This window comes from Perca flavescens, chromosome 7, assembly GCF_004354835.1.
Source record: "Perca flavescens isolate YP-PL-M2 chromosome 7, PFLA_1.0, whole genome shotgun sequence".
NCBI classification, from domain to species: domain Eukaryota; kingdom Metazoa; phylum Chordata; class Actinopteri; order Perciformes; family Percidae; genus Perca; species Perca flavescens.
Window position 1 is genome coordinate 15,220,143 of NC_041337.1, and position 24,282 is coordinate 15,244,424.

Consider the following 24,282-nt stretch of genomic DNA (forward strand, 5'->3'; position numbering starts at 1 on the left):
CTTCTGCTAATCCGGGGCCCATTGAGGTCCCTCCACCCAAACACAGAAGGACTAACGGGTCTGCTAACTGACCCGTCGACACACCTGTCTGACCATTTGTCATGCACACAAACCTCGACGCCTGCCACTTCCTGACCCCCACTGCAACCACCACCACCAACAAATGCCCTCCTCCAGCCTCACTGGCAGCCCCATGGAGCCTTGTCTGCCTCAATTGTTTTGGTCAGACAAATAGTTGTCATCACTGAGACTTTGGAGGCAGGAAAAAAAACAAAACAAAGTACAACACCAGCAAAACCCACAATTCAGTAATTCACAGTGTGAAACTCTACCATCCATTCTACAACTGCTTATTTTACAGATGTGTAACGCGATTACAAACAAAGAAATTCTGGAATGTTTCTACTTGCTGTTGCATGGAGCCTAATTAGTCAGCTGTTCCAGTGGACATAATACTCTTCGGTGTAGATAATTTCCTCTGAGACTTTTGTCCTTAATACCCAATTTACAATGTGAGTGAGTGCAGTCTTTCAGAGCGAGACTAATTAATTTCCAACAGAATAAAAAGAATCGGTAGACGGAGCAGCGTGGTGGAGTGATGAAAACCCCTGGGAACAGGGTGGCAAATGTTGGATTATAATAAAAAAATACTCTTTTGCACTTACTCCAGACCAGATATCAAAATTATGGATGTGGGGTGAGTAATAATGCAATGATTAGATTAAGAAAGTGGAATGTTTGTAGCAACCTTGGCATATAAATAGAGGTTAGGAATGCTCAACCAAAGTAAAAACAAAGTAGAGCAGAATTTAAAAAGACAAAAAAAGATGCATAATATTTAAAACTCTCAATAAAAGAATAACCTGTGATTGTGTTCACTAGTGAGTGCTGCTTTGTACAATTTCCCAATGTTTCATCTACATAATTGTAAACAAAAAAACTTATCCAGAATTTTCATTATAGGCAAAAGTGGGTATTCTAGGTGGAAGGACCTGAATCTTAACCTGCTCCTTTATCAAACTGACCACACTGCCATCTTATGGTGATCAGATTCAGTTGCAAGTGAAAGTCTGAAAAGCAATATGACTAAATCACTTGTTAGCCAGCACAGATTAGTGTGACAAAAAAGAGCCAGAGGATAAGGATGTGTTGCACATGCTTCAGTGTTCACCTTTGAGGTAGGTCAAAAGCCCAGATTTCAGTCAACTGAATGCTCAGTTTAACAGGCCTGCTGCACACACAGTTTAACTCTCTGTTTTTTAATTAATTCAGGTAATATATGTAATTTGGGTTAATTCATTACAAATAAGCCTAAACTTAAGTTATTTAATGTCTGCAACAAAACTTTTCTTTTCTATAACTGCATAAATTGTAAAATAACTCAAACTTCCCAGTCTCACGTCTTGTCCTCCAATATCAAAGACATCAACTGAATACATTACCATTTCCCAAAATATTACAGTCGGCTTTACCTTTGGTTCCCCCTCTGATGATGCCCAATCGACATCTGAGAGAAAACGAGAACATCCTCCGCTTTCCTCCTGCAGACCGGCTGCCTTTCCTCAGGGAATCTGTCTGAGGGAAAGCGAAGGAGAGCTTTTTGGGAGTGAGGCGCCCCTTTCCAAACGCTACCCTTGCTGACATGTTCATTTTCTGACCAGTGACAAGGAAAAACTGGATTCTGTCCTCTTCCTGACACTCTCACTGTCTCTTAGACATTGCAGTCTCAGCCTGTCCTGCTGTTCTCATGTTCTCCTCCCTCTCTGGAGAACTTCCAGTCCTCTCAGGTGTGTCATCCAAAGCCCATTCAGAAACAGGTGCAGGTTATTTAAAAGAGGAACGATTCAGATCAAACACTGCAACTGTTTCTTTCTTTTCTTTTTCCAACCAGCACTGGTAACTCACGTCTTCAGTTCCAAACAGCCACAAGCCGACTGGCTAAATAAATGTTATGTTTTTGCATCTCTGGCAATGTCAGTTTTACAGGAACAGATGGCAGAAGGCTCAGGGCTGTGGGGAACAGCTTGCCTGCCACAATGCAATGGAAACTTTCTCTGCAGGGAGCCGGCTCCAAACATCTCAAAACAATATACAATCTGAACTGGCCATTTCAAGGCAACCACTTCTGATAACAACCTATTTAATCTATTGATATTACACCAGAGTGTCGGCTGCAGATTTGCCTAAACATGATGATAGATAATGCCAATCTCCTTTTAGTTATTCTAAAACCTGGAAGGAGACTGTGAGCTGGCTTCTCCACATTTTTAGGCTTGTTCTATTCTAACCTTTATACAGTGTGTTATTTAAAGGAGCAGTCAACCCATTTTAAACATCAAGATCAGTTTACTAGTTGTGGTTAACAGAAAGCGTGGGGCCAATTTCAGAAATAAAAGACATGTAAAAGTATTCATTGGACAGAGTGGTCTCTTAAAGAGCATATATTATTAGAATATTATATTACTGATCCCTCAAGACATTAGCAGTGTTTCAATTCTAGTCAGTCAAGGTGGAGCTAATGTTAACTACTGTATGGTGCTGTTGGATAATTGAATATACATTGATGCATATTTTTATAAGTTGATCATGTTCTGTATGTAAAAACCTCATCGGCAAAGTATTGATAGCTGTAAGACAAATGTAGTGGAGGAAAGAGTACAATTTATGCCTCTGAAATGTAGTATGTAAAGTAACAAAGATGTAGGTACATACACTCACCTCAAGGATTATTAGGAACGCCATACTAATACCGTGTTTGAACCTATCCTATCAATATGGGCCAACATTTCTAAAGAATGCTTCCAGCACCTTGTTGAATCAATGACACAAAGAATTAAGGCAGTTCTGAAGGCGAAAGGGATCCCCCACACCATTACACCACCACCAGCCTGCCCAGTGGTAACAAGGCATGATGGATCCATGTTCTCATTCTGTTTACGTCCCATTCTGACTCTACCATCTGAACGTCTCAACAGAAATCGAGACTCGTCAGACCAGGCAACATTTTTCCAGTCTTCAACTATCCAATTTTGGCGAACTCGTGCAAATTGTAGCCTCATTTTCCTATTTTTAGTGGAGATGAGTGGTACCCGGTGGGGTCTTCTGCTGGTTTGCCCATCCGCCTCAAGGTTGTGCGTGTTGTGGCTTCACAAATGCTTTGCTGCATACCTCGGTTGTAACAAGTGGTTATTTGAGTCAAAGTTGATCTATCAGCTTGAATCAGTCGGCCCATTCTCCTATGACCTCTAGCATCAACAAGGCATTTTTGCCCCCCAGGACTGCAGCATACTGGATGTTTTTCCTTTTTCAGACCATTCTTTGTGACCTGGACCACAACCCTAAATGCATTGAAGCAGCTGACATGTGATTGGTTGATTAGATATAATTAACGTGAAATTTAAGGTGTTCCTAATAATCCTTTAGGTGAGTGTATACCGTTAACCTGTTTACATTTCTGGCTTTGTGTACATTTTGTTTTTGCACCTTAATGTCTTCTGTATTTTTTCTAATTTGCTGTCTTTCCTACATTGTACTGCCACACAATTTCCCTTGGGATAAAGTTCCATTTGATCTACATCTCCAACATGTGATTTTTCCAATGCTGCTCATTTGTTCAAGTGACCTTGAGAAATATGGTAAAGTAAAAAAAAAATAAAAAAAATAACTGAATTAAGTCCAGAATGTTTGACAAAGAAGCCATAAACAGCATTTACCCCAGATCACGTCTTGGAAAGAAAAGTGTTTATAGAATACAACCAGCTCTGTAGCCCTCGGTGTAGACACCAACTCATACATGTATGAGCATTTCCTTACGGTTTTGACGCCTGTGCACCATACAAAAATAGCTCTCATCTCTGAAGTATCATGCCCCAAATGAACTAACCATTTATAACTCACCGTCATCTCAACACCTGTTAATGCACCTTTACTTTTTTTGCAAATTAGCCCTCCACCAGTGACACTAGTTTAAATGAGGATCAGAAGAATCTTGTTTAATTCTTTACAAGCAAATAAAAATAAATTAATTAATTTCAGACATTTTGATTAAGTAAATAAAATCACTGCATTCAATGAAACAAATTTCACTGTATGGGGTATTAGGACAACCAATATTCCCCAAACTTCCCAATAGCCACAATAAAATTCCAAGTTTCTGTCCAAATTACGGAGCTTCCCATCCACTCGGCCAAAAAGCAACCCACTGAATTTAAAACTCTGAGATGAGCCTTTCTCCTCCATAGAATAATTGAAACTTAAGTTTCAAACATTAAGATTATCCAGACCATTGCTACACCACCACTAACAAGCTATAAATTGCAGAACGAATGATCCATGAGCCAGTTTCAATTTTTAAACATTTATTGGGTAATAACCAGTTTATTCGTTCTCCTCGCTTCTGAGCCTGGCGTTGGGGTTGGTAATCTTGATGGCCAGCTGAGCTGCCCTCTCCACGATCACCTTCCTGTTCTTAGATGAGACGTTGTGGGCGATCTCAGCACAGTGAGTCCTACAGAACGAGAGGGAAGGATGTTATGTTAATGACAAGATGTTTCTAACTAAAATGCCAGGGTGACAGTTTGGGTTGCTCTGCATTTTCTGAATAGGGTGAACTACTACAAAGTCTCAAAACTTAGGAGAAATTCTGACCACCATCAATACTTCTGTTCAGAAGTGTTGATAAAACATGGACCACTTTTTAATAATTGTGAAACTGGTCTTCTGCAAAATCAATGTCCCCACATCTGTAATCAACCGGATTCACAGATAGTTTAATGATTGAATCCTGTTTACAAAGCAGTTTACTTGTTGTGCTGCATCCAAACAGTAAAACATATCGTCATTGACCATGGAAATGTGGCCATTTCCAAGTATTTATGTGCTCTATAATAGTAACTGGCTACTCAATTTGCTGTTAGATGCTGGCTCCAAAAAACAGTGGATGGGAAAAGCCAAACATCTTCCTAGAAACACTGTTACCGTAATACATATCACCGTTTTAGACACGGGTGATGTAGTCTACTCGCTCCTGTCGAGTGCAAACAGCGTGGGCAGGGTTTTAAGCATACTTTGTTCGCTGGCCCACATTGCACAGGTTTAAAGTTCTACACCTTTTGATTCAAATTATCTGTCCTTATCCTGGCAATAATGAGCATCATTACCCCAACTAATCTACTGCTAAATTCGTTGAGAATACAGTTAAAATCTCTGAACAGATCAATTCAACCCCTCTTTGAAATTGGCCGGACAGTTGCTATTTTGCAAGTCTAAGTTCAGTCAGACTAAACTGACATTAAGGAAGTAGAAGCTAAAGAATCTTACCAGTTCTTCACTGAAATTAAAGTGAAAAAAGTGAATGCTTTGAGCTGTGACTACTTAACAGGCATCTCAAGCTCCAAAACTAAGTCATAGTTACTGCCATCTGCTTGCCCCACCTCAGCTCCACAGTGTGATCATATTTTCTGGCTGAAAATAAACTGACAAGATGAAAAAATATCCTACGCTAAGCTTCCATCCCTTCAGAAACCATGAATGACATGATTAACACCAGATCCATGTTTTATCCAGTTTACAGGGCACAGAAAGCAAGAAGGGCTATCAAGGGAGTAACATTGCATCTGTGTCAATGTATCCCCTAGAAACACAAGGCAGATTTTGATTATCTTGATCTTTTCGCAGCTTAAGTAAAACTGCATGAAGAAAAAAAGGCCATTGTGCCAAATACAAGGACAGCCATTAACCTTAGTCCAAACTCCTTTCCTACTCAGAGCTATACCTTCTGGTTAAACAAAGTGATTTGATAAACCGTGAGAACAGTTATCCAGGATTGTCAGCCTCAGGTTGTTGCGACGTCAGTTAAACTATGTTGGACTTCCTCATTCAAGTCCTTGCTTATATTATTAAACCGCAATATTTTTCTCCCAAGCTCAGCAAGCATCCATCAATCCCATCAGACTGAAAATACTGGACCAATAAATTGCCAGAGTAGGCCTCTGCATGTTCAGATCACAGCCTCAAGTATTTACTCAGTCTTTAATAAAATCAGAAATTGACTTATGTCAGTCTTGCTGCCATGTAAGGTTTAGTTCACCCTCTTTGCCCTTGCTGAGGTTTGAGATCTCTACTGGAGGTGAATGGAATTTCTTCTATGGTGGTCAAAGCACTAAAAACACATTTGGTAAACATCACCGTCTCTTAAAAGAAAAAAATGTCCTAGTTATTTAGGGTGGCCAGTCAACCAATCAAAGTTTATACAATGTGAAATGCATATTTTACACTTTTGTTTGCCCCTACAATTACATTCACTTCTATTAATCTGAAGTGCCAGTCACATGTCAACCACTATATCAAAATCTCTCCAAATAGAACTAACCTTGTGCACTCCTTAAAATGAAAAACTTTGGTATGTAGGGACAAATAAACTACAGTATTTAATAGTTATGTGCACAAACAACTTACTTGTTACTCATCATCAGGACCTCGAGCTCCTTGACATTGTGCACCAGGAACTTCTTGAAGCCAGTGGGCAGCATGTACTTGGTCTTCTTGTTGCTACCATAACCGATGTTGGGCATCAGCATCTGACCCTTGAACCGCCTGCGGACCCTGTTGTCAATACCTCTGGGTTTACGCCAGTTTTTCTGTTGGATATTAAAAAAAGTTATTTAAGGATTGATTAGCTGCTTGCAGTCTGACCAAGCTGAGCACGTCTAGTATGGCATATAGACTTACCGCAATCTTGACATATCGGTCAGATTGATGGCGAATGAACTTCTTGGTTCTCTTTTTGACAATCTTGGGTTTTGTGAGGGGCCTGAGGGCTGCCATGGTGACTGGGGACAGAACAAGGTTACAAACAATTTAGAATACTTATGTCTGTGTTGCAGCATTGACGTTACAACACAACGTGCTACATGCTACTACGGATTTATTAGCAAGTGTTGGTTTCTGCAACTAACTCACTACCACATTTAGACATTAGATTTCACTGACAAACCATCATTGAGCCTGCGACTAACAGAAAATAAAACAAGAATACGTCAATGTTCCTGTTGAGTGAGCATTAAGCCTTTGGGTGGCGTTAAACGTGTTGACCAACATCAGCTAGCAAGCTAGCTAATAAGATGCAGTCAATGTTTAGTTGGCTAGCCAGTCATGCTACTCTACTTCACGCATTCCGCTTAAACAGTATGGATATAAACATTTAACATATGTCTAATGTTGTCAACTGCTGGTTTGTATTTGATTATGGTTATCGTTAAGCCACAATGTAGCTGCATCAGGCCTTAACTGAACACAACAACCCTATTTTACGGGGAGTTCGTTAGCACCCGGTCAGCGTTTTAGAAGCAGCACCTCGCACAAGAACGACACTTTGAAGACTGTATAAGATGACAACATATCCAATTTCATGCATCACAAGTACAGTGGACGTTTATTATTGATAAACCACACCAGGATGGTCAAATAACGACCTAAATCGCGCTGATGAACATAGATTGTATCGACTCACCCGCCGATGTAAATCCGAAAGGGACTTCAGCGACGGCGGAAGGAAAGAAAAGGACTTCCGTGAGTGTTGCAAAGGCTTATGGGTACTGTATTTTATCAGAACTACAGTACTTGAAAACGGTCCACTGAAATTTACATTTCTTTCCCAAAAATATGTTTAGTGAAATAACATGAATATCGTAGTGTTTGTTTTGGTGTTTGTGAGTGTTAGCCTACATTATTATATTTTAAGCTCCACGCCCACCTATATCTGTTCATGGATTTGTGCGCACTTCCTGGACAGATGAGAGGGGGGAGCGCTTTCGGTATCGTTACTTCTCTAAACTTATGAGCGCTTTAAAGACCATAGCGTGAGCCCTAAAGCTGAACCAAAGACACCAAAATTAAAGTTTTATGAGCTACTCTTTTTTTTACAGTCTGAAGAAGAGGTAGGCTTAATTGCTGACTGACAAGTTTCTGGAAACGGAGGTGTGTGTGACAGATAGAAGACAGAAGACGATGATCTGATTTTTATCACATGATTGCTTGTGATTAGTATGCGTGGATTAGAGCACGTATGAATAGTTGTATTTCCCTATTTGGTTGTTTTCCAGCGCTTTGAAATGGAATATCAGCCTGTATCAGGGTAAGCGTGGTGTGTGTGTGTGTGTGTGTGTGTTTGTGTGTGTGTTTAAAATATTGTTTTCCACCTCATTGACCTAGGCCTAATTTCGTTTCCCGTACTTTACAGCCACCAGAACAGAACCTACGGAACGGCCAATCCCGGTTACATACCATCGTCTGCGGGCAGACCCGGTAAACTCCATAGAAGTGTAGCCTAATTAAGCTTTTGCACTGAATTTTAAGCCATTTTGTTATTAAGTAGGCTATATTCAAATACATTTATAATAGTGTTATATACAGTTACGTGATTTCGTGAAGGTTATAGGCTAGTCCTTAAAAAAAAAGGTTATACTAGTCCTAAGTAGCCTACATAGGCTACATCCATTCATCTATGGGCTGCTGTCACAACTCAGGACTGTGTTTTTTAAAGGACCTAACTCTGTCTGTGAGTCTTTAGTGTAAAACATCTCCAAACAGATAACAAGGGGCAATGTAAGCCTCTCTCTCATACACCATAGAAACATGTTACAATTTCAAGAATTAATGTTTTATGAAAAGATTAACGATTAGAGTCTTCTTTCAGTTTTTATTTTATTTTAGGCTAGTCGTTTGCGTAATGCATCATCATAAGAACTTAACAAGATTTAGGCTGTTAAAGTCTACATCCATTCATATGACTGAACTGGTTTTTCTGGTTTGCTTTAAGCAATGTTCGCCCCACCCGCAGCTGAGTTCCAGGGCCCCAGCGCTCCTCCAGCCGGCATGTTCGATAACATGCCTGGCTACGAAGGCACCATGGCAGGCGCAGGAGGTACAGTATGCCGCACGTAGTCGTAATAGCCCCATATCATCTGTGACTACATCTATACTTTTCATGGTACTGATCATATCTACCCCCTGGCCACCTTATTAGGTCCAGCTATACAATTTAAATCAATACAGTAAACAACTCTGTTGCATGTCCTATTTTCTTCTTCACAGCTTACTGATCTGTTTTTGTTATTGTTCAACTGTTTATTACTGAGGCCATTGCTAGTGGTGGTGTTGAACTGGACTACATTATATTGAAATGTGTTTCTAATATTTACCCCACTCATGTTTGTAAATGGGGTGGGCAAAACTTCCACAATACATAAACTATATATTATATACACACACACACACACACACACACACACACACACACACACACACACACAAAAACCTTTCAATATCTGTTGTAGGTGGATTTCTGCCCCCTCCGATGCCTGCTTTTCCAGTTCCTCAGCCTCAACCTGGACCCGAACAACCACACTGGAAGTAAGCTAAACTATTTCCTTTTTTTCAACATCACTGCTAAGGGTATTGCAAAACATTTTTCATGATGTGTTTTACGGTTAAAGCAATCTATGCACTTTATGTGCTATTACAACCATCACTTTCATTACATACTGTATATCATTCCCTCACTGCTGACAGTATCCCATCTATAACTGAAGATATTGCCCGGGAAGCGTTTGTCCAGTTTGCCTCCAGCAAGTGCTGCTATAGTGCAGCACCAGCAAAGGATGGTGTGATCAGCAGTATGGATGCATTCAATACTTACAGGGTAAGAGGAGGTCTAATTAATGTGTGTTTGTTTGTTAGGAAAACTTTCTAGAAAGGCAGGAAAATCAATAGAAGTAATAGCTAGTGTAGTAGTTTTGGATGTTCAGTGCATGAATAACCAAAGCTATGTTTCTGTTGTTTGTCTTCTTCACCCTTGCTTTGTTTTAGTACCGCCTGGAAACCTTCACTGAATCAAGATCTACAGAGTGGAGTCACGAGCCGTACAATGGTACAGTACTTATACCTTGTGCATTAGTGACATTAGTTGAACCCTCTATTTTCTGCTGTCAGTCAGCTATTTAGGGTTACTGCCAATTGATAATCTGATATGTTTATTTGGATCAGGCCAGCCAGTGGATGCCTTAGCCCAACCACCTCCAGGGCCCTGGGATGTTCCTGCTCAAGCTCCCAACTTTTTTGTGGATAGCAAACAGATTATGAAGGTTCCCTACACATCGTCCATGAAGGTAAATTATATAACATGTGTTTGAGGACTAAAAAGCTCCTGTAATTGCTTTTAGAATTTTTTCCTGACGAGAAACATTTCATATACAGGCCTGCCACATTTGTGTGGGAATGGGTCGAAAACCTTGCAAAGACTGTGCCGGTGCTGGTAATGTAAGTAATATCCACAGACCTCATTAAAAGGGTTCCTTTAAGATGTATAGTGAGATCATATGTTTTTGTTTCTTGCTCCTGTCAGAAAGTTTGTTGGGTCTGCAATGGATCTGGGTACCGCATGGGAAATGATCGGTGCCACCACTGCAGTGGCAGAGGAAGGGAAAAGTAAGTGTTACCCATTGCGTCTCATAGCCTTCTAATTAAGTAAAAGTGCAATTAATAAACAGTACAGTTTGTGCTTCTTGTAAGATAGATACTTATAGTTATTAAACATTATTCTGTTTGCAGTTGCATCCACTGTCACGGGCAAGGATCGAAGCAATGTGAAACATGTCATGGAAAACAACAGCTTCTGGTCTACATCAACCTCACTGTGAAATGGTGCTTTTTCTGTCAATGTCTGACTTAACTAATGCATTAAATTGTATTCTTAAAAGTCCCATATTATGCTCATTTTTCAGGTTCATACGTATTTAGTTTCTACTAGAACATGTTTACATGCTTTAATGTTCTGCTGTAAATTTGAGCATTTTAACATGAGGGTCTACAGGGATTCACTACCAAAAGGTGTCTTCATTTTTCAGCACCAGAGGTTGCCGATGCCCTCCCAAAAAAAACATCTGTGAAAAAGCATCTGTGTTCTCATCACCATTGCAGCCAGGACATGACTGGCACTGTAGCTGCACCGTTTCTGAATACTGAATTGAGTGTTTTGATACTTTCATAGTATTTACATATTATACACATTTATAATCAAATAAGACATGGCACTCTCACTTTTTAATATATGGGACCTTTAAGAATCTGAAGGTCATCAACATGTATGGTTACGTGATACTGTTAATTAACATATAACAGTTGTACAATTAAACTGGATTTCTTTTTTATGTATATGCTTTCAGGACCAACAACTCTGATAACTATGTTGTGGAACAGTCAAGTGGACTGCAGGTGCACAACCTCAGCAACGTGTCTGGCAAGGAGCTTTTCAGGGACTCTCAGTACATGGTAAAATATTCTTTCTCACTTTCTCAGGGGGAACAGAATATGGGTGGTATGGGAGGATAATGTTTTTTAATACATATAAAATGCAGATTGCTTAGATTTTTGGTGAACATTGTTTTGCCTTCTTAGACTGATAACCATGTCATATCTGTGGTACACATTTACTGTGACCTATATTATACAAAAACAGACTGTCAACACAGGATGCATTTTAGCCACGTTCTAAATAATTTGAATGGTCTACACAGCGTGTAACGCTTGTGCTTTACAATGTTAACTGTGACCGGAAGCATCGTTTTAGGCTTCAAGTCAGTTTTCTTCAGTTTTATGTGTGTAGATACAGTTATTGTATATGGGGCTCTCAGCACTGCCAACATGTGGTTGACCACACAGTGACACTGTGGCTGAACGCATCCTGTGTTCAGCCACATCCACTGATGGAGGACTGAAGCTGCTGACACGCTCTGTTCACTGTGCAGCCCTTGTGCTGTGTTGACATGGTGTTAGGCCTAATACTAACCCTATTTTCTGAGGTCATAATTGCCCAACGTATGTTTTGTTATCCTGCTTGATCCATCAACCAATAAACGAACGTCATTTAAACAGCGATGGTGTTTCAGCACTTCTTAATAGTTTTCTGATTACTCTGTGCAGGTATACCCAGTGATGGGCTTCCCAGACCCTACAGTGGTGAATGCTGCACAGCGCCTTGTCAGTGAACACCAGGGCAAGTTCTCCCAGACCTCACGCATTCTACAACAGGTAACAGTGCATCTACTTTATTCATAGTCTTCTATTTGGATATAAAATAATATTATGTCAATGTTAATGGACTGCAGTACTTGTAATCCAAGCCTAATTTTGTGTTTGTGTATCATGCTCATATTTGCTTTCTTTGTCTGCAGCGTCAAACCATAGAGCTGATTCCCATCACCAAGGTTACCTACTCGTGGAAAGGGAAATCACACGTTTACTTTGTTTACGGGAATGAGTTCAAAGTTAGTGCAGATGACTATCCTGCTACCTGTTGCTGTACTGTGATGTAATTGCAATGGCTGTGTATGAAGGTTTTTTTCTTTCATTGGTTATCTAATTCAGTTCTACTACTGGGCAGTTTCCCATATACATACAAGATAACTAATGTTTGGGAAATTATTTGTATTGTTGCGTGCCATTTGTATGCATGCGACACAGAAAATAATTGCTTATTGACACAGTATAAACCATAATCCTACTATATTCCATGAAGTCGATGCTTTTACATACATACGACAGTGATTTTTTTGTAACATGTATTTGCACCTAATCAGTTTGCTCTCATGGCAAAATAATATAGTTTTATGTGAATGCAAGTAATCGTTAAATGTGAAGAATTTTGTAAGACATATATATGTAATATTAGCGTTGCAGTATTTCATTAATTTCAATAAATGGTATTTCGCAATTTCGGGTTGAATCGTTTCGTCATTAAAAGTGGACTGTCGCCCGGGCAATGACGTGAGGAACGTGTTCGCCATAATGATAATAAACCGTGAACACAAAGCTACAATAAAGCTAATTAAGCATTGGCTGTGAAACGGTGATAAATACGTGGATATTCACCTAGGCGCAATCAAGTTTGGACTGATAGCGGTGAATACAAGTCCTGGTAAATTTGGTAAAAACGAAGAAGAACTGAGCGGAACAACGAGGTAAAGTAAGCATGCTAGCTAACTAGCCAGGTTTACCTGTGATGCTGCTAGCTGCAGTGCTAGGCTACATGTACAGGCAGGTTCCGTTGGTTCGAGTATGATTTTAATCTCACACAATACGCGGTACATGTCTGTAAAGCTCCGGCATAATGCAAACTATAATACTTGAATTCAAAAGTGGCCATTTTAAAGAGTGTCGCTAGCGAGCTGAGTATATACGCTTCCTTGTTTAGCCACAGTCTAGCTAGCCAAACACTGCAACAGGCAGTCTGAGTTTGCTGCCCCCTGGTACAGTGAGTATCGTCTATAAGTAGAATGTAGAACAAGCAGTTTGTGCAGGTGTTGGTGCTGAGATTTTACTTCCGAATTAAACCAGACATTCTGCTAAAATATTTGAATCTACGGTATATGCTAACTTGAAAAGTAACTGCGTGTTTGACAGTTTCAGTCCCTGGAGGGCAGCTGCACCTGCACACTCCGCTGTTTGACGTTAGTGAAGCGATGGAGCAAATCTGCTTTTTTTGTTCTCCTGATTTTAGCGAAAGATATAATCTGACTGCAGTCATGCTTTTCATGTATGTGTGTCTCGGACGGTGGTGTTTTTTGTTGACTTTTTAAGATTATAGTTTACGACACACACCAGCACACTCATCCCCTGGAGTAGTATATAAGTGGACTAAATTGTAAAGTGTATTGTTAATGAAATGAATACATATTAAGTGTCTGTCACCCTGACAGGCTGCGCTATGGCGTCGGCATCTGCCAGTGTGGACTCCAAGGCAGAGCTGACTACTCTATTGGAACAGTGGGAGAGGGAGCAACAAGGCAGCACACAGGAGCTAGTAAACATCATCACCAAGTAAGTAGTTTAGTTAAAGTCTTTATGATAAGTTAGTTAGTTAGTTCCACAATGTGTGATTAGGAGGGTGTGACTTAAACATGGTAAATTTGTTGATGTGCTGTTACTTTCAGAATTTCAGAGCTTGTTGAGAAAGAGACAGAGGAGTACCACAAAGCGGACCCAGACCCTTTTGATGACCGACACCCTGGTATGAAAAAGAAAAGAAAAAGATCACATTAATAGAAGATTACTGGAGATTTTAATATTGTGTATGTTTTTGACATTTCCCTCTTGGCCACTAGGGAGAGCTGATCCAGAATGCGTGTTAGGGCACCTGCTCAAGATCCTGTTCAAGAATGATGACTTTATGAACACCGTAAGAATGGATAGGTTGTTTGGATGCAAAATAAGGGGCAATTTTTAGCATCAAAATCACAAGGTGATTTCTTTTTTTTATTCTCTTTGTAGCTGGTGAATAGCTATGTGATGACCAGCAGAGAATTTTCCCTCAATGCAGCAGCTTGTCGCCTGCTTCAGAACATCATGCCTGGATTGGAGACGGCTGTGGTCTTTCAGGAAAAGGTGGGTTATTTCTGAGTTCATGATAAGATAATAGCATTTAGTTTTTTCTCTGTTCACTTGTTCAAACATTGTGTTTTGTTTATTTTATCTGTCATGTTACCCTGTTATGTTCTTGTAGTTTACCAGATGCATATCCAACATCCTTTGTTTAGTGATTAAAGGTACATTTAGTAATACATGTTTACACACATTCTTCTGGTGACAGTATACATTAGTGTTTAGCATGCAAACATAAATAATAAAGTTGACCATCACAAAAACAAAGAGGAAGCTACATAAAAAGTGAATGTTATAATTTTGACTTGAAGATGATGTCTGTGATGCCACTCAGACAAACTGGTTCCTTTGGTATTAAAGCAGTTAAAAATAATAATAGGGACAGAAGATAATGGCAAATGGCCGACAAGTAATATTTGAAGGCAAGGCAATTTTTTTAATATAGCACATTTCAGCAGCAATGCAATTCAAAGTGCTTTACATAAAACATTAATTATTTTTAAATGCATTTAAAAATAAAAAATAAATTAAAAACAGAATATAGGCTTAAAATTCACAGTACAGTACAATGAATTAAAGATGGGCAACGTCAAAAAGATAGGTCTTCAGCCTTGATTTAAAAGAGCTCAGAGTTGTTGCTGACTTACAGTCACCTGGAAGTTTGTTCCAGATATGTGGAGCATAAAATCTGAATGCTGCTTCCCCCCTTTTTGGTTCCTATTCTGGGGACCGCAAGCAGATCTTTCCTAGCTGATCTGAGAGGTCTGGCTACAGGGCTCCAGACTAACTTTTTGCCTTGGTTGCACTGGTGCACCTAACTTTTTTTATTTAGGTGCACCAGCACAAAATTTAGGTGCACCCAAATTTTTCCTTGCGGCGCCATTAGCACTGAATGGCGATACACGATATATTGCTCTGTTTTTTTAACAAAGTGGGCTAAATGTTCAGTTTTAAGTCAAAGCCACTTTTAACATTTATACACATTTAATAACTTCTAATGTGTTTTTGCCGTGGCGGCCGCAATAACAGTTACCAGCGGAAACACTGGTACTAATACAGGTTTCCCTCTCATACTTAACAATATACAGCTGTGTTAATAACAATTAAAACTGTAGACAAATATCAGCAGTGTGGACCGGCGGTGCTGTGTGTGAGTGAATGGGGGCGAGGCTGTGCGGAGGAGAGATCCAAATACAGGCACGGCTTTACAGAATGAATGGGTCGCATTTGCGACCAAATTGGTCGCACTCTAGAGCCCTATGGCTAGTTCATAGTTTACAAGCAGATCCTAAATGTATTTTGGCCCTAAGCCGTTTAGTGATTTAAAAACCAGCAGAAGTACTTTGTAATCAATTCGTTGAGGCACTGGAAAAATTCAGGTTAGAGTCCATAATTACACCAAGATTTCTGGCTTTGTCTGTTGTTTTTAACATTGTTGTTTGAAGATGAGCGCAGACTTTTAATCGTCAAATAACCACCTCAGTTTTTTCTTCGTTTAGTTTAAGAAGATTCTGGCACATCCAGAGTCAATGGTACTGAACAACATTCTCATCAAATGTAAATAACCAGAGACATCAGTTGCTGTCTAAAAATGTATTTTTTGTTTGTGGAGTCACAGTGCAGCTTGCAGTTACACTTTGACTACTGCCCTGTGAGGACATAAAACTAACTAATAAACTGTCACCCCACTCACCTTTTTATATCTATCTTCTCATGTTTGTTCTTCTCAGGAGGGCATAGTTGAAAGGCTGTTTAAGTGGGCTCAGGAGGCCGAACAGCCCCTCAGAATATATGCCACAGGCTTGTTGGCCGGCGCTATGGAGAACCAGGACATTGCAGCCAACTACAGGGAGGAGAACTCTGTTTTGGTCAGTAGGGGATTCCTCTGTCTCAAATGTCAGTCTTATTTAATGAATAATGTGAAAGTACATAGTGATGGACAATGTATTACAACAACTGATAGAACTGTGTTATCCCACAAAGCTTTAGACCAGTTTGCTCATCATCACTCATGAGGTAATTTGAAGTAGCAACTTTCCATCAACTTGTTTTTCATGCCTCACATTGACAGGTGCCTTTGATGCTGCATCGGTTGCGTGAGCTTCAGGATAAAGATGCTGAGAATAAAAGGGAAATCAAACGGCCCAGCCCCAGGAAGACTTTGAGTGAGCCTTTGCTACCTTTAGATGAGGAGACTGTTGACGGAGGCTTTGAAGAGAAGCCCTTCACACCGGGGAGAAACGGCGCTGAAAGGGAGGGGACAGGGCCAGGGGAGGGTGGTGAAATTCCCTTCTCAACCCTCGAGCCTGAAAACGAGCTTTCGTTCCGTCTCAACTCCCCTCATAAGACCAGCAGCCGTGCCAACTCGGCTGTTAAAACCATGATGAAGCCCATGTCTGCCCCAGGTTCACTGACAGACCAAGGCATGTCTGATGGCAGCAGTTACCTAAAAAGGAAGGCAGAGAGGGAGAGCGGCAGGACCTCAAAACAAAAGATAAATTTCTCTTTGCCAGACCCAGACAGGAACTTTAGTGAGCTTTCCAACAGCAGCTGGTCTGAGATGAGCCCCTGGGTGATTGGTAACAACTATCATCTGTACCCTCTGACCCCAGAAATCGAACAGAGGCTCATCCTGCAGTATCTCACACCTCTGGGAGAGTATCAGGAGGTTTGTCCATTACCATCAACCTGCACAGTGTTTAGTAAAATGGCTTCTTTTGCAGCATGTAGATGTGCTTTGTTGATCACTTTATGGAAGTTATGCATTTCCCTTGTCTTGTCACAGACTTACCAGTAGATGTCAGTCTTCCTTAATTATGATTAAAGAAATGATTGTGTTCTGTTCTAATACTATGAGAGAGTAGTTTTGAGGGTGACATCGTGCATTTTTTAATTTATACAAGAAATTGTTAAAGACTAACAGGCTTTTTTTTTATGTTTCACTTTGGTTCCAGCAACTATCCATTCACATGGTTCCATAGTTATGCCAATTTACATGATATGTGTGTTTTCAATGCCCATTCCTCCTCCTTCCTGCAGCTGCTGGCAGTGTTCATGCAGATGGGAGCTCGTGAGCTGCTCATGCATTATATGGATCTAAAGCAGACCAATGACGTGCAGCTCACCTTTGAGGCTCTCAAGGTAAACACTATCTCCCCTAGTTTGCCCTCCATGGTGGTGAAACACAAGGTCAAGCGCTTCGGACTTATTTTCTACTTTTCTCTCTTCTCGCAGTACCTGGCTTCTCTGCTGCTGCACAAGAAGTTTGCTGCAGAGTTTGTGGCTCATGGAGGAGTTCAGAAGTTGCTGGATATCCCCAGGCCATCTATGGCTGCTACTGGAGTTTCTCTGTGCCTCTACTACCTTGCCTATAACCAGGACGCCATGGAAAGGGTACAAAACAGACACCCATCATGCAAATAGATATACAATGAAATCTGGAATATTGCCTTAATTGTGCCAGTTTTATCTTGCAGTTTTGTATTTAAGTACTGTACGTGCCCAAGGAAAGATGTTCGAGCTTTGCAATGTGTCATTATTTTGCATTGTGATAACATATATTGTCTGGAATTTAGATAATGGTAATATTGTGATATATCTCAAGTACCAGGGTTTTTCTGGCTCAGAATGGGCCTTTGGGGGGTGACTACACATGGCATGGTTGGTCCGCGTACAGTAAAGGCAATGAGTCTGTGTTACCTTATTTAACAGAAATCTATGCATTTACTTGTTATTTCTGACAATTTGATAAACAAAAAGGCCTATTATTCTTAAGTAAATAAAACCTGAATTAACAAAACTGGTTAAAAAAAAATAAAAATATTTACATAAATAACCGGTACAATCTGACTAAAACTGAGATTAGGCCTCATATTCAAGTTTATGTTCTGCTTGTTCAATTTTGTTTGGTAAATTGCTCACCTTTTAGAGAGGATTTGAATTGCTCAGTTCTTAACATTTTGGTGCTGGTGATTTTCCTTTGGGGATGGCTAAAACCTCTTTGGGGGGGGCCAAAAATTCCTCTATGCTAGCCTGCTTTACAATTTAGTGATACAATTATGAGCGTTTATCTGTTCTATTTTAGTTAAATAACCACAAAATTCTGCAAATGTGGTGTACTATATACAGCAACGGTTTTGGTCACTTTGGGTTGCATCTCTGCATGAAAAGTGCTTTACAATTAAGGTTATTATTCACAAAATCATCTTGACATTAATATTATGGTATTTGTTGAAAACTGATACTAGATTTGATCAGTATTGCATAGCTCTAGTAGCGGTGCACATTTATATTCATAGGTGTTCATTCCTCCCAAGGTGTGCATGTTGCCCCACTCCATCCTGTCAGATGTGGTTGGTTACACGCTGTGGCTGCTGGAATGCTCACATGCATCCGGCTGCTGCCACGCCACAATGTTCTTCTCCATCTCCTTCTCTTTCCGTGCCGTTCTGGAGCTCTTCGACAGGCAGGACGGGCTCCGACGCCTCGTCAATCTGGTAGGGCACACCAGCAGTCCGCTGCATGTGATCTTCACAGTAACCATGTAAACGTAACCATCTGTATCATTCACAGAAAATACCATATTTTCAAGAAAATAAACCAAGCAGTCAAATCATTATCACAACATAACATAACTGATGCTGATGGTGTAGGTGTACTTATGTTGGATTTGAACTGACTGTTTACAGATTAGCACACTGGAGATCCTGAACCCTGAGGACCAGGGAGCACTGCTGAGTGATGATGAGATTTTCTCCAGCAGGCAGACGGCCAAGCACACCTGCATGGCCCTGCGCCGGTACTTTGAGGCCCACCTGGCGATCAAGGTAGAGCAGGTGAAGCAATCCCTGCAGCGCACAGAGGGGGGTGCCCCCATTCACTCCCAACCATACTATAAGGTACACAGAGGACAAAGGATAAGTGAGATTGACTTTTCTGGAAAATGTTAACCTTTTAAAATGTATCATACAAATATGTTTAGTTGCTGTATTTATGCTTTAGCGGTAAAAGAAATGCAGGAGCTTGTGTTCTTGTACTGATCATTTGTGTTCTCGTTCTCCAGGCAGTCAGCTATAGCCGTGAGCAGGTGGTGGAAATGATGGAGTTTCTGATAGAGTATGGTCCACTCAGACTGTACTGGGAACCAGCAGAGGTCTTTCACAAGCTGTCATGTGTTCAGCTCCTCCTGCAGCTCATTTCCATTGCCTGTGACTGGAGAACCTACTATGGCAGGTATGGACCAGACAGTTATTCTCCATTTCTTCTTGCTTCATCCATTGCCTATTAATTTTTTTTCTTTTTTTTTACAAAAGAGCATTTCTTACTTTTATTTATTCAGTGACTTGTGATGTGTTACATGGTGATATAATGATTTGATAATATTATACAGTACCAGTTAACTTTAATGGTAAAGCGTGTCCAAACTTTTGACTGGTACTGTAAAATGACGACTATTTCTTTCCTTGTAGGAGCGATACAGTGCGTTATGCTCTCGACATTCTGAGCATCCTCACAGTAGTCCCAAAGACCCAGCTGTTGTTGTCTGAGGCTGTTGCTGTGCTTGATGAGGGAGGATCCACTGTTTCGACTGTTGGTAGGTGTTGTCATAGTGTGATTCTACACAAGTTTTGTATTTGATATAAATCAAAAATGTAAAACTACTTGTATACAGCCAATAGTTAACTAACACATGTATGTTGGGTTAGCAGCTGTAATTTTACATTTGTCCATAGTGCACTGATTCAGTGTCTCATTATAAGATCTCTTGCATGGTGTGGGCATGAAGTTGAGTAGTTGCTTTTTGGAAATGTAGTGCAATTAAATTAAATTTATGATCACTCGCCACTGAATGTATTAATATGCAGTAGCTTTGTATCTCCATTTTTGTTTATTTCATACAACCTGCGCCGAGCTCTGCTGAGAGATGGCGTAACTCCAAGTTATTATTTTTGTGAAATGTTTTGTCTATTTGATTTTTATTTTTCTCCTCAGGAATTAGTATAGTCCTGGCAGTGGCAGAGGGAGAGGTCTTTGTAAATGATGCCGAGATTCAGAAGTCGGCTCTGCAGGTCGTCATCAACTGCGTCTGTGCTCCAGACAAACGCATGTCCAGCATTGGCAAGTTCATCGCAGGCACCCCCCGTCGCCGCCTGCCTCAGCAGACCAAAGCCAGCGAGAGTGTGCTCACTAAGATGTGGAATGTGGTGCAGTCCAACAATGGCATCAAGGTAGAGTTAACTTATACCATCAAGGCCTTTTTTAAGGCTGTACGTTACTTTTTTTTTTTAAACATTGAGAAAATGTGATCTTAAGGTCTTTTTAGTCATTCTGTAAGACAGTGTTTAAAGTTGTGGCAGTGTGTGCATCATGACAGCTGCTGCTAAGAGCTGCAGTTGTAAATGGACTGGATTTACAGTGAGGAAAATAAGTATTTGAACACCCTGCTGTTTTGCAAGTTCTCCCACTTAGAAATCATGGAGGGGTCTGAAATTGTCATCGTAGGTGCATGTCCACTGTGAGAGACAATCTAAAAAAACAAAATCCAGATATCCCAATGTATGAATTTTTAAACTATTTATTTGTATGATACAGCTGCAAATAAGTATTTGAACACCTGAGAAAATCAATGTTAATATTTGGTACAGTAGCCTTTGTTTGCAAGTACAGAGGTCAAACGTTTCCTGTAGTTTTTCACCAGGTTTGCACACACTGCAGGAGGGATTTTGGCCCACTCCTCCACACAGATCTTCTCTAGATCAGTCAGGTTTCTGGGCTGTCGCTGAGAAACACGGAGTTTGAGCTCCCTCCAAAGATTCTCTATTGGGTTTAGGTCTGGAGACTGGCTAGGCCACGCCAGAACCTTGATATGCTTCTTACAGAGCCACTCCTTGGTTATCCTGGCTGTGTGCTTGGTCATTGTCATGTTGGAAGACCCAGCCTCGACCCATCTTCAATGCTCTAACTGACGGAAGGAGGTTGTTCCCCAAAATCTCGCAATACATGGCCCCGGTCATCCTCTCCTTAATACAGTGCAGTCGCCCTGTCCCATGTGCAGAAAAAAACCCCCAAAGCATGATGCTACCACCCCATGCTTCACAGTAGGGATGGTGTTCTTGGGATGGTACTCGTCATTCTTCTTCCTCCAAACACGGTTAGTGGAATTATGACCAAAAAGTTCTATTTTGGTCTCATCTGACCACATGACTTTCTCCCATGACTCCTCTGGATCATCCAAATGGTCATTGGCAAACTTAAGACGGGCCTTGACATGTGCTGGTTTAAGCAGGGGAACCTTCCGTGCCATGCATGATTTCAAACCATGACGTCTTAGTGTATTACCAACAGTAACCTTGGAAACGGTGGTCCCAGCTCTTTTCAGGTCATTTACCAGCTCCTCCTGTGTAGTTCTGGGCTGATTTCTCACCTTTCTTAGGATCATTGAGACCCCACGCGGTGAGATCTTGCATGGAGCCCCAGTCCGAGGGAGATTGACAGTCATGTTTAGCTTCTTCCATTTTCTAATGATTGCTCCAACAGTGGACCTTTCTTCACCAAGCTGCTTGGCAATTTCCCCGTAGCCCTTTCCAGCCTTGTGGAGGTGTACAATTTTGTCTCTAGTGTCTTTGGACAGCTCTTTGGTCTTGGCCATGTTAGTAGTTGGATTCTTAATGATTGTATGGGGTGGACAGGTGTCTTTTATGCAGCTAACAACCTCAAACAGGTACATCTAATTTAGGATAATAAATGGAGTGAAGGTGGACATTTTAAAGGCAGACTAACAGGTCTTTGAGGGTCAGAATTCCAGCTGATAGACAGGTGTTCAAATACTTATTTGCAGCTGTATCATACAAATAAATAGTTAAAAAATCATATTGTGATTTCTGGATTTTTTTTTTTTTAGATTATGTCTCTCACAGTGGACATGCACCTACGATGACAATTTCAAACCCCTCCATGATTTCCAAGTGGGAGAACTTGGAAAACAGCAGGGTGTTCAAATACTTATTTTCCACACTGTATATATTGCCTCTATCTTGGGAACCGTGCACACTTTTTAAAACACACACACACACACACACACACACACACACACACACACACACACACACACACACACACACAGAATGGAGCTGCCATGCAGTTGGGACATTGCAGAAGGAAAACTGGCCAGACATTATGACAGGCAGCAAGACCTTTTTTTTTTTTTTTTGCTGTGGCATCAATAGAAATCAACTTACCCTGCATAACAATTTTAGCTTTGACACATATTTTGGCATTAAAACCAAATCTTTATATTAAAGTTTATTTGACAGATGGATACCACTTGGTCAGGGATGTCGTTATTGTTAAGATGTGTGCTGCCTGAGCAAAGAATTGTGGGGCAGCAGTTTTTTCTTAGCATTTAGAGAATGTTTCCACCTCTTGTCATGGCTGCTACTTAGACACTACTAGGTCAGTTCACTCAGTTGGGAGTCCTTCTCAAAAAAAAAACTTCAAAATATGCCCTCTGTTCTGTCAGCCATTGTTTTTCACCTACATCCTGCGTCTGTCGTGTAGGTGCTGTTGTCCCTGCTGACGGTAAAGATGCCCATTACAGATGCAGATCAGATCCGAGCTCTGGCCTGTAAGGCTCTGGTGGGTCTGTCTCGCTCCACCTCCGTCAGACAGATTATCAGCAAGCTGCCTTTGTTCAGCAGCGGACACATCCAGCAGCTCATGAAGGAGCCTGTGCTTCAGGACAAACGCAGCGAACATGTCAAGTTCTGTAAGTTTGCAGCTGAGCTGATAGAAAGGATCTCTGGGAAACCGTTGATGATCGGTACGGACGTGTCTCTGGCATGGCTACAAAGGGCGAGTGTGGTAGCTCAGTCCAGGATCTCCTTTCCTGAGAAAGAGCTACTGCTGCTTATCAGGAACCACCTTGTGGCCAAAGGCCTTCATGACACCGCCATCACACTCACCAAGGAGGCAGATCTCCCGATGGCATGTCTGTCTCATTCTACACATTCAACTTCTGCTTTCCCTACTGTCGCTCCTCCCCCACCTGCCTCCCCTGTTGCTACTCTACCCCGCACCCCACGGCTGGCCAACGGTGTTGGGTCAAGACTCGGAAACCATCCCTCTCATTCATCCACCCCAGGATCTAGCAATTTACAAACACGTCCCTCTACATCACAACCGACTGTGTCTTCTACTGCTTTCCCCTCAACGTCTGTCCCAATCTGTAGCAATGGCTCACCACTAATTGGACGAATCATTTTCTCTCGTGAACGGCTAGCGGCGTGTGGTACGGTGAGTTGCAAGAAACCTCGGGTGCTGAGGCAGAAGTCTGACCATGGGGCCTTTAGCCAGAGTCCAGCCATGAAGAAGCAGTTTGACAGGCACCTTCCCTCCCCCCCTGCATTAGACAGCATCATCACTGAGTACCTGAGGGAACAGCATGCACGCTGTAAGAACCCTGTGGCAACATGCCCGCCTTTCTCTCTCTTCACCCCCCATCAATGCCCTGAGCCCAAACAGAGACGCCAAGCACCCATCAACTTTACATCCCGACACACACGGAGGGTTATATATCCTAAATATGGAGGAGTGGATGGAGGCTGCTTTGACAGACATCTCATCTTTAGCAGGTAGGTGGCTTTGCTAGACTCATGTTTCCTTTCTTGGAACACAACATGGGACTACTTGACCGTCCTCAACAACTATTTCTCCACATTCTTTATTTTCCATTTCCCAGGTTCCGTCCCATCTCCGTGTTCAGGGAGGCAGACGAGGATGAGAGTGGTTTCATGTGTTGTGCCTTCTCAGCTCGCGAGCGGTTCCTGATGCTCGGGACGTGCACAGGGC

General features: G+C 41.2%; 3 protein-coding genes across 6 annotated transcripts in view; 2 read left to right on the forward strand and 1 right to left on the reverse strand.

The window, feature by feature from the left end:
* Positions 1–4,341: 4,341 nt before the first annotated feature.
* rpl32 (ribosomal protein L32) lies at positions 4,342–7,617 on the reverse strand. The gene is made up of 4 exons (XM_028584119.1): positions 7,511–7,617; positions 6,730–6,830; positions 6,457–6,638; positions 4,342–4,507 (listed from the first exon to the last, which is right to left on the reverse strand). Exons 2-4 carry the CDS (start codon positions 6,823–6,825, stop codon positions 4,378–4,380), a joined length of 408 nt encoding a protein of 135 aa, XP_028439920.1. The 5' UTR covers positions 6,826–6,830; positions 7,511–7,617; the 3' UTR covers positions 4,342–4,377.
* Positions 7,618–7,775: 158 nt separating this feature from the next.
* On the forward strand, positions 7,776–12,769 carry ssuh2rs1 (ssu-2 homolog, related sequence 1). Its single transcript, XM_028584118.1, has 13 exons — positions 7,776–8,134; positions 8,240–8,304; positions 8,819–8,923; positions 9,336–9,411; positions 9,571–9,700; positions 9,868–9,928; positions 10,045–10,166; positions 10,255–10,317; positions 10,403–10,485; positions 10,609–10,701; positions 11,223–11,328; positions 11,980–12,087; positions 12,231–12,769. Exons 1-13 carry the CDS (start codon positions 8,112–8,114, stop codon positions 12,369–12,371), a joined length of 1,176 nt encoding a protein of 391 aa, XP_028439919.1. The 5' UTR covers positions 7,776–8,111; the 3' UTR covers positions 12,372–12,769.
* Positions 12,770–12,808: 39 nt separating this feature from the next.
* The window catches only part of dcaf1 (ddb1 and cul4 associated factor 1), a 21,984-nt gene continuing 10,510 nt past the window's right edge, over positions 12,809–24,282 (forward strand). Inside the window, exons 1-16 of one of the 4 annotated variants that reach the window (XM_028584115.1) lie at positions 12,809–13,021; positions 13,755–13,875; positions 13,989–14,065; positions 14,160–14,233; positions 14,326–14,439; positions 16,167–16,304; positions 16,508–17,104; positions 17,476–17,577; positions 17,671–17,829; positions 18,753–18,932; positions 19,125–19,334; positions 19,499–19,668; positions 19,905–20,029; positions 20,428–20,663; positions 22,993–24,065; positions 24,173–24,282. The exon at positions 24,173–24,282 is cut by the window's right edge and continues 89 nt beyond it. In XM_028584115.1, coding sequence (XP_028439916.1) covers positions 13,763–13,875; positions 13,989–14,065; positions 14,160–14,233; positions 14,326–14,439; positions 16,167–16,304; positions 16,508–17,104; positions 17,476–17,577; positions 17,671–17,829; positions 18,753–18,932; positions 19,125–19,334; positions 19,499–19,668; positions 19,905–20,029; positions 20,428–20,663; positions 22,993–24,065; positions 24,173–24,282 — 3,478 coding nt within the window. In that variant the 5' untranslated portion in view covers positions 12,809–13,021; positions 13,755–13,762. The other 3 variants (XM_028584113.1, XM_028584116.1, XM_028584117.1) reach the window with 3 other exon arrangements.

Excerpts from the sequence above, each read along its gene's own strand:
- rpl32 (XM_028584119.1), bottom strand. The coding sequence starts at position 6,825 with ATGGCAGCCCTCAGGCCCCTCACAAAACCCAAGATTGTCAAAAAGAGA. Across the intron at positions 6,639-6,729 it reads ACCGATATGTCAAGATTGCG|AAAAACTGGCGTAAACCCAG; the intron begins GTAAGTCTATAT and ends AATATCCAACAG. Across the intron at positions 4,508-6,456 it reads GTCCTGATGATGAGTAACAA|GACTCACTGTGCTGAGATCG; the intron begins GTAAGTTGTTTG and ends CTCGTTCTGTAG.
- ssuh2rs1 (XM_028584118.1), top strand. The coding sequence starts at position 8,112 with ATGGAATATCAGCCTGTATCAGG. Across the intron at positions 10,318-10,402 it reads ACTGTGCCGGTGCTGGTAAT|AAAGTTTGTTGGGTCTGCAA; the intron begins GTAAGTAATATC and ends TGCTCCTGTCAG. Across the intron at positions 10,702-11,222 it reads ATCAACCTCACTGTGAAATG|GACCAACAACTCTGATAACT; the intron begins GTGCTTTTTCTG and ends ATATGCTTTCAG.